Below are 10,493 nucleotides of genomic sequence, written 5' to 3'. Positions count from 1 at the left end.
GCTGGTTGACACCAGTTTGAATTCAGGAAGAAGTTGCGAAACCTTGCAGTGAAGAACAAGCTCTCCAGTGGCGCAGGAACGTTTCTGATTTGGGGGGGTACAAAGTCCACCTCTTCGTCTGTCCGTGTATGTCTGGTTCTTCATATGTACACACACACACACACACACACACACACACACACACACACACACACACACACACACACACACACACACACACACACACACACATACATACATACATACATACATACATACATACATACATACATACATACATACATATATAATGATGTCCACAGATTTCTTTCTGGTACATATAACCTAAAACATATGGGGGTGTACATATAGTAGCTTAGAAGAATTATTTATCTGCTTTCAGATTGAAAGTTTAAATGACAATGATGAACCTAAATGTTGCAAATCTCTCAAACCTCATGCATACGTAGTAACATTTATGAATATGTAAGCGAGAATAAAACAACTATTTAAAAGTAAAATGTCATGCTTTGGGTACTGTGATGACTATATTATTGATTAAAAGTTGAATTTGCTACAGAATTTCAATGATATAATCGTTAAAATAATGCAACAATAATAAGTCTCAAATAAGCTATACTTTTTCAGTAGTATTACTGCATAAAACATGGGAAAATGTACTTCAAGATAACCTGGCAATACTGTACATCCACTGCATACACATAAATGGAATGCAAATATTATGTTGTAATTACACTTCATGAACCTAAACATATTTCAATATTTCAAATCATTTCAATATTTAAGAAAGCAACATGAAAACTGAAGTGTTATTTCCCTGCCTTTACACTTTTCCAAATACACTTTTTCTGTACTCATTGTTAACAAATTCCTTCATCAATACTGCCAGGTCCAAGTTGTCTAAATGGTGTTGATAAGCATGAAGCACACAAAGGTGATTCAATCGTTCTTGGGACATTGTGCTCCTTAGGTAAGTCTTAATCCTCTTCAATGTGGAGAAGCTTCTCTCAGCAGTTGCTGATGTTGCTGGAATTACAAGAAGTTCCTTCAATAATGCCTCAATCAAGGGAAAAAGGTTTCTAGTTTCCTTGTGTAAACTTCTGAATTTTGCTACAACTTGATGGATTCCTCTTATCTCCGAAAGTCTTGAAAACATCTCCATCTCCAATTTCAGTTTTGTTGCTGGAATTCCCCTCTTTTCAGCTTCAGTTATCATAGACTGCTTCCAATTTTCAGGTGACAAAAGTACTAGATTTTCCAGTTCGCAGTAGGTTTTGAAATCAGGCTGATCATATCTATACGATATTTCTCCACAAATATTATCTAGTGCTTCAAAAAATACTGTTTTGTACATATCTTCAACAGAGGACCACCTATGAGGTTCAGCTGGTTTCTCAGAATGCTCTAAACGTTTGGGTGGACACCGTACTCTAGGTAGCAGCGGTGGAAGTAAATCATAGTCCTCTATTAATTGGTGGACATTATTCCAAATTTTCTGAAATGTTTCATCATTTCGCTTTCCTTTCAGATGATTCAATACTACTTCAACAGCTTCTCTGCTACCGATGACTGTTTGGGAAGACTTCTGAAGAGAGATACTTAGTTTTTCAGTAGGCGCAAAAATTAACTGACAAAGTAAGATTCCAAAGACTGTAGATCCTTTCATTAGGTTGTCAAGAAGACCACGGGCCTTGCTTGAAGAATCACTAGGAGCACTAGAAATGTTCTCGAAGAACGCTAATAATGCAGAATAATTTTCAACTATCGCATGTAAAGCTGACGTACGAACTGACCATCTTGTTGGGCACAGAGGGCGAGGTGAGGTAAACTCCGACACTCCTTCAGCAGCTTTGATGTCTTTGAACTGTGATATTCTTTTTGGGGAATCCTTTAGAAATACACCAATATCATTTATCAAGTTCATTGTGTCTCTCAAAAGAGGGATGGTTCTTGTGGTATCTTGAAGAGCCAAGTTTAAATTGTGGTTATTACAGTGTACAAATAATGCTAAAGGCTGTTTCTGTTTGATTAATGCTTGAACGCCTTTTCTTACACCAGACATGTTAGCGCCCCCATCATAACATTGCCCTCTAAGATGTTCTAAGGGCAAGTTAAATCGCTGCAAACCATCGATAATAATGTCATGCAGAGCACTTCCTGTTGTGTTAGATGTTTCGTATAGACCCAAAAAACATTCACGTACCTCTAAGTCATTTACTGTTCGCACACTGATTGAAACTTGCTCTTTACAGCTAATGTCACAAGTCTCATCGACAATTAGGCTAAATAACTTGTTCTCTCTTACTTCAGAAATTATTTCTCGTAAAACACAGTGAGCCATAATTTGTAGTATTTCATTTTGAATAACATCAGAACTGAAGTCCTTTTTTCTTTTCAAAAACTGTTCAAGTTGTGGTGTTTCATCTTTTCTGAGTTGATTGAGCTGGTATACATTTCCACTTTCCTTGTAATGTCCTCGCAAAGGAATTCCCTGCCTAGCCAAGAAACGCAAAGAATTAATCATTGCACGCAAAGCCACTCTTGCACATTTCTGCTGTTCGTTCTTTGCAGAAGAAAGCACACTGCAAATTGGAACGGATTCAAGACCACCGAGTATCGTTACAGCGTCCTTATGAAGTGGACTGCATTCATGTGAAGTCAGTTTCTCATTTGCTTTATTCCATTTACGGAATCCACGACCATTCACGAGATCGGACACTTTCACTACTTCATCATACTTTTGTCGAAAGAGTCCTTTCTTCAGTGCCTTGCAACAATAATAACAAGAAAATCCTTCTATGGATGAATTGTAATGAAGCCAAGGATACTCACGATAGAGCTTCGTTTGAAAGTAGAACTTACGCCCATTAATTATCTGTGGTGAAATATTGAAGGGGTGATATGGTCTGTTGTCAAACATATTGGAACTTCCACTTCCAGAACAAGATGTTTCTTCAGAAGAATCTTTAAGAGATTTTTTTGAAGAGCTTACAACATCACTCATTTCAGCACGCACATCTGGAACGGAAAATTCAGGAAATAATAAGTACTTATCCCTGTGTTTAAATAAGTGCAATTAAAAATCCTTTAAATATAGTTAATGCAAATACTATAAGAACTTATTCGCCATATCATAAGTATATGTCAGTATTCTCAGGATTCCCTTAAAATCAATTTTAAAGTATTAATTTTCAAAGTTGAAATATTCTTATGTGATTCTTCGTTGATTTAAACCTTCAAAATACTAACTTTGTACAAGACAAATTAATAAAATTATACAATTTCGTGGTTTGGAAGCACAAGAGCTAGCCCTGATGTATCTTACTGCTGTTTTTCCACCTGTGTAACAAACATATGGGATTTACCCAACTTAAACGCAATTGCAGCTTTAAAAGAAAGAACACCATGAAAATATGCCAAGGAGTAATAATAACTTTAGAAAGAATTGTGTAATGTTTTGATTTTTATAGCTTTAACTTAAATATCAGCGTTGCCAATGTGTGTAATGGAAACGTGTGTGGATTGTGTGTGTATTCTGATAAAAATGCTCCAATATCTCAAATTTTGTTGACACTATTTTTTCTGTCGTTCGCAGATCATGTATTTCTTATATCAAGAAATGAACAAAACAAATAGATTCTCATTTGCTGCTTCGGTCTTCCTTAGAGAGATCCACTGTAACAGTTTAAAATATTACCTCTCCCTGCTGCATTCACAAAGGAACGGAAGGGACAGGAAACTTGAGAAGGGCAGGGGTTGGAGGAAGGGAGGTCCTTGGAGGTACTGGCCGTGGTGGACAGTGCTGACGACAACCGTTGGAAAGCTGGGGGCGGAGGGGGTTTAATTTCTCTCGTTCTACTGCCACTAAATCAAAGCAGCTAATTGAAAATGTCAAGAAATATATAGGTAGACAATAATAACACAATTTTTGAGACACGCTTTTAAAATTTATAGTGCATATTATGCTACTTTTAATGCATGTTTTGGCCTTATTAAGTGCACATAAACGCAGACAAATAATAATTGAATATTCTCTGATATAAATCCACCCCCTAACGACGATATACTAATGAAGTTGATTGATTGAATGATTTGGTTTATTATACTCAGTTTTCAGCCACTTTTGGCTAATCGCGAAGATGAGGGTGAGTGCTGATACGATGAAATTGATTAAAGGACAATCACAGTAGAGAGCGTCCATAACCAGGCCGGGATTCAAACCCGGCATCGTAGCGCGCTGTGCGTGATGAAATTGATGAAGGGACACTGACAAAAACACGCCCATGCTGGGATTCGAACAAGAGACGCCGAGTGTCGTAGAGCACTGCTCTGCCATAGATGTCGACACTCGAATTATTAAAATGCCACAATGATCACGCCCATTAGAAAATAGGAACATCTTAACTTTTATGAAATTATTTGGACAAACAAATAATCACTATAATAATGGATTTTTTAAGAATATTTTGTTAGTCAAAGCTCAATAAATTTATTACAATACGTCACAAACCGATGAATTGTGATACACTAGCCAGTCGTGTATGCTACATATACAGGTTGCTTTGTAAATTTTTGTTAAAGACTTACTGAACGATCATATGGTGACTTTGTCCCGTTCTGCTCCCCCCCCCCCCCCCGCACCAACTTTGCTTATAAAAATGTGCGAGATTTTTTCAAAGCGACGCATTTTTCAAGAGGAGAAGAAAGGCATTTTCCTCCAAATCACTGTCTTCTAGAAAAAAATCGATCCAGTCCATAGGGTACAGTGGAATCCATGAGTATTACCGTGTAAATTGTCCATCACCATGTTCGTGCACTTTATTTGATCCAATAAGAGCTTCAAGAATTAAAAGAAAACTCTAAACACTCTGTTGACAACTTCTGTACCAGCATACATAAAAATCCATCGTTTAAAAACACATATGATGTAAGAGAAAAATGAATGAAAATAGCCATTCACAATTTGCACGGTAATACTCATGGATCCCACTGTACAACGCCTCACGCTCAATCCTCCGGACACCCTTACTTATGAGGAATTTAAAAAAGCAATCAAATAAAGCAAAAATAATGTTTCTAACCTCTTTAGTTTCTTTTCTTTTTTAAGATTGGAAATTACCTGCTTGCGCTTGAAACACCCCCCCCCCCTTTTTTCGGCATATGTAAGAAATATAGGTGTAATTTCAAAATCAGTGTGTGTGTAATTTCACAGCAGCTTTCGTGGATTCTGTGCGTATGCGTCTGGCAACGCTGCTTAAATTACAAACTTTCTCATTTAAATTGGCAACTTCAACAATATTTCAGTCAGGAGTGTTCAACAAATTTATAATTAAGGACCATTTTCAATCCAATAACACGCTAACTCGCTACGAATAGTTTCAGGTTCAAGTGTAGGATTCAAAATGAATGTCCTTTTCATCAATTTCACATAGCAAAGCGACGTAAAAATTACCAAGACTATCAACACGATCAACCATTAGCTACATATTTCGTGGTCAGAAAGCACACTCAGTAAATAGGAGTATATTTTCTACAAAATTAAATAAGACAAACCAGATAATTAGGAATGCCCTTTTATTATAGATCCAGTGGGGAAAAATTACCTTAATTTTTTCATATTAGGGTAAATAGTTAACTAATTTCGAAACACGATATCGGAAATATATTTATTATTTGCGTATCAATAATTCTTGATTGACTGATTGACTTGATTTATTTTACTTCGCTTTTGTGCCACTTTTGGCTAATTGCGAAGATGGGGATGACTGATGATATGATGAAATTGATGAATGGATACTCACAAATATCCAAGCCCAAGCCGGGATTCGAACCCGGAATCCCTGGCGTCTGACAGTGATGTGCTAACCACTTCACTACGAGGGCTGGCTATCAATAATTCTTGTTAATTCAAAAAAACTATAGCTTAACTAAAACTAAGAGTGCGCTACTAGATTTTATGGAGGTGTGAGCTCCAAGATTTCGATGTTAACCCAGTATCGTGAGGACAATTGCAGAGCTACTTGAAAGCAATAATAGCGGATTAAGGTCTTCAAAGGCAGAAAACAGCAGCGATAGGATTCAGTGCTCTATAATCATGCATCAGCCAATGAACAAGCGCTCGGCAGATCCTGGACCCTAAAAGACTATTGCGCCACGGAGTCGAGTTTATTTTTTATTTACTTTATTGATTTTCATAAATATATTAAAATAATTTCTCGAATTGCATTTTTCTTATTTTGTTCCATGGCTTTTCTTCCACATTTGGCTAATCGTGACAATAAGGATGAATGGTGAATTGATGTATAAATAGAAAGCTCCTTACTAAGAATTATAACCTAAAATCTCTGGCGTTCTAGCACCACTGCCACACAGACTTCCACTGATCTAACCTTACGTAACTAGTACATTGAAAATATTGCTCTCTTAAAAAAATGTATGTTTATGAATTATTACATGAAACGCATTCCGTTTATATCTAGCGCTAATCTAAACGTACTAGCCCTGATTTCCGACCTCCACGTTTCGTTACGTCTATCTTATAAGCATAGCCGTGTGTATATACAGGGTGACTGGTAATTAGATGTATTCCCTGAAAGGGGTTAAAGTAGAGACAATTTGCAATAAATTTGACCATATGATACCCCGTCCGAAAAGCTCAGGGAGAGGATCTGAACAGCTGGTCAACACATCAATGACACCATCACATCACGAGGTAAGAGACCAAATGTCCGTAAAAACCTGCTTGCCTACATTCGTAACGGAGGCGCCCACTTTGAGCAAGACGTGTAATGTTCTTTAATTGTATTGTTCATTGATTCCATTCACATGAAGATGAATGAAGTATTATTTCTTGTACACAAATGTGAATGTTAGCAACATTTGTATCTTGTTGGATAGTAGATGTCACAAGGAAGTAATTTACGTAATTTGAACGCTTCGTGTCATACCATTTTTGTTATTAATACGTTGCCAAGTAAACTAAGAGTGCATTTTTTTATCATCACTTGTAAGTTTAGACCCACCCGTTACTTACATGTGATTGTTATTTGGGATTTTTTTTTCAACGAACCACTTATTTGTTAGCTATCAGAAAACGCTGAAATAAGTTCCATACAAAGAGCAGTTTTTTCTCAATTCATCTTTTTATGTGGAAAATTGTCATTTTTTAAAAAAACAATTGAAACTCGATTATCTCGAAAACTACTAATTTTCGGACGGGGTATCATATGGTCAAATTTATTGCAAATTGTCTCTACTTTAACCCCTTTCTGGGAATACATCGAATTACCAGTCACCCTGTATACATACACATTGGTTAAGAAAGGAAACTTCAATTTTTCCCGGCCAATTTTAATAAAATTTAGTAGTAGAAGCAATTTATTAACATTTTTGTATTAAAACAGCGAAGAAACACCATACCAATTTTACCTTAGAAGTACAGTAAAACCTCGTTAATCCGGACCCTGATAAGCCGGACTCCGCTTAATCCGGACAGGCAAAAGGAAAAGAAAAAAGGGAAAAAAGCAGAATGCTTTCGGAAGAAGCCGCATTGATACAGGAATGCCCTCGTACTGCATTATATGTACACAGTAGTGCTATACATTTTATTGTACTGTATAGTGTATTTAGGCCTATGCCCTTTAAATACACCACAATAAACGTGTTTTGTTGCTATAAACGGGAGTTTTAATGCAATTTCTACTATTCTTTTAGGTTATTTAAGTTAATCCGGACTTTTGTTAAACCAGTCAACTTATCCCCCCATTAGTCTGGATTAACGAGGTTTTACTGTAATTCTTACCGCTAAAACAGGAATAAACTATGACCACATTCAACTTGGCATGAACTACAAAACCACAAAGAGAATTATGAATTGTCCGTATTAAAAAAACAAACATATTTCACCGTTTGAATTTGAAGTCCACTTTACGCATAGCTAGGCTAATCGGGACTGGACCTACAGATTAAAGTGGGGTCTGAACCACTATGTGCCTCCAGCGAGTATCAAACCCTGGACCCCTTTGTTACACGGCGACGACGTTACCACCATTGAGAAGTCTACATGTTGCAGCGTAATAGTAATTTACTAACTAACACAAGCAGTGGAAAGGATTTTTATCTGTTAAACTTCCCTTCAAATACAGCCATGTTTGAAAGCTGTTAATTAAGTATTGGAGAAAAAATATATAATCACATACCTTCTTTTATCGATTTATCTTCTTCTCGACATTCAGCATTTGTTTCGCTCGTTTCCACTTTCCTTTCTTTGGCAAGAATTGGAACAAAAAAGTCCTTTATAGTTCTCTTCGCCATTGTTTAAACTACACCCACTACCACTTCCATACACGTTCTGATAGAAAATGAAGTTCGAAGAAAACGTGTATGCAGGCCACTGAATCATTGACAGTTGCTCCCTGCACACCAGTGTCGCACCAAACTACACTACCAATTCACTCGAACAGAAAAGAACGTGAGAACTGACAAACCCAAAGTTACGTTGACTGGTGCCGGCTGGACCCACACCCACCCTCAAGTCCGGCGTGGGTATCATATTACCGTGCATGTCCAGCGAAGACTGCGACTTTTCGGTGTTGACTGAAATGTGTTTTTTTTCTCCTTCTGGTCAGTAGCAGAGGGAAGGAAACCAAAATGTCACTTCAACAGCGAAGAGGAAGAAAGAGGAAAAAACTTGCGACTTTGCCACGGTTCAACTCAATTCTACTCAAGTTGTTTGAGTTAGAAAAACTTAAATTAATTTGAATCTTCCGAGTCACACATTTCTTCTTTCCTTGTCAAATGAACTGTAGGGGGGTACAGGGGGTACAATGGGATTTAAGCATTTAGGGGGGTACTGTACCCCCCTTTAAAATTTTGGGGGGGTACAATGTACCCCTGTACCCCCTCGTTCCTGCGCCACTGAAGCTCTCTATGTTCATTCATTCATTGTTTTCTGCCTAATTGGCAGGTTTTTCACTGCAATCTCCAGCTTTCCCTGTTCTCTGCCTTACGCTTCGTAATAACATACGACCCAGTTAATTTAATATCATCCATAAGCTGATATCTCTTTCTTCCACGGACTTTTCTTCCTTCAACCATTTCCTCCAAGGCATCTCTTAGCAGGCAGTTTCTTCTTAGATAGTGTCCTAACCAGTTTCTTTTCCTCTTCTTGATGGTCTCCAGTATAGATCTTTTTTCACCAACTCTTTTCAGTACGGCTTCGTTTCTTACCTTGTCCGTCCATTTTACACTCTCCATTTTTCGCCATGTCCACATTTCAAAAGCTTCGAGTCGTTTCTCTTCATTTCTTCTCAACGTCCAGGTTTCTGCACCATATAGTGCTACACTCCACACAAAACATTTCACTAATCTCTTCCTTAGACCTATGTCCATTGGTCCACAAAAAACATTTTTTCTTCTATTGAAAGCTTCTTTTGCTATTGCGATTCTCATTTTCACTTCTTGGTTGCAGCTCATGTCACTGCTTATAGTGCATCCGAGGTACTTGAAGCTATCCACTTGCTGGATTCTTTCACTGTTTGCTCTCACATTAATATTCCTTGGTTTCCGTCCTATAACCATTGCCTTTGTCTTCTTTACATTAATCTTCATCCCATACTGCTCACAGCTGCTGTTTAACTCTTCTAACATACTATTTATGGTTATTTCATCCTCAGCGAATAATGCCATGTCATCAGCAAATCTTATGCAGTTTATTCTTCTTCCTCCTAATTTGACACCTCCTGTGCCCTGGAAACAAGTTTTCACTATATCTTCTAAATAAATATTAAACAAAGTAGGCGATAGGCAGCATCCTTGTCGTACTCCTCTTCCAATTTCACAGCCTTCTGTCATTTCGTCTCCTGTTCTCACTTTAACTCGTTGATTCATGTATAAGTTGCTTAGAAGTCTTCTCTCTTTCCAATCTACACCAATTTTCTTCAGAATTTCTAAAAGTTTAACCCAATTCACTCTATCAAAGGCTTTCTCCAGGTCTACAAATACTACAAACACCTCCTTTCCTTTCTCTAAATATCTTTCCCCAATGGTCCTCAGTAAACCAATTACATCCCTTGTACCTCTTCCTTTCCTGAAACCAAACTGTTCTTCCTCTAACTCGCCACTGACCTTCGAGTATAGGCGTCTGTTCAGAATTCTTAGAAGAATTTTTGCCGAGTGAGATATCAAACTGATTGTCCTGTACTCAGAACATTTTCTGGCATTGCTTTCCTTCTGCAGAGGTACCAAAACAGTCTCCGTGAAATCTTGTGGCCAATCCCCTTTCTCATAGATTTCATTGCATAAGTGCAGTATTTCTCTTTTTCCATCTCCCAGGCATTTGATAAGTTCAACAGGAATTTCATCAGTGCCCGTTGCTTTCCCATTCCTCATTTCTTTGAGTGCTTGCTCAAATTCTTCATTCAGGATATAGTATCCTTTCTCATCGTCAGGCACGTCGTCTTCATTTTCTACATTCAGACTGTCTGGGAGATTCT

The 10,493-nt window shown here is 37.5% G+C and overlaps 1 protein-coding gene across 1 annotated transcript; it reads right to left on the bottom strand.

Moving 5' to 3' along the window:
* Positions 1 to 823: 823 nt before the first annotated feature.
* Positions 824 to 1,924, bottom strand: LOC145995096 (zinc finger MYM-type protein 1-like). The gene has a single exon (XM_083131631.1). The coding sequence runs from the start codon at positions 1,922 to 1,924 to the stop codon at positions 824 to 826; it is 1,101 nt and encodes a 366-aa protein (XP_082987757.1).
* Between the last annotated feature and the right edge of the window lie 8,569 nt (positions 1,925 to 10,493).

Source organism: Lepisma saccharinum, chromosome 11 (genome assembly GCF_977018435.1).
Source record: "Lepisma saccharinum chromosome 11, izLepSacc3.1, whole genome shotgun sequence".
NCBI classification, from domain to species: Eukaryota; Metazoa; Arthropoda; class Insecta; order Zygentoma; family Lepismatidae; genus Lepisma; species Lepisma saccharinum.
The sequence above is the reverse complement of the archived record's forward strand: the minus strand, read 5'-3'. Positions and strand labels throughout refer to the sequence as shown.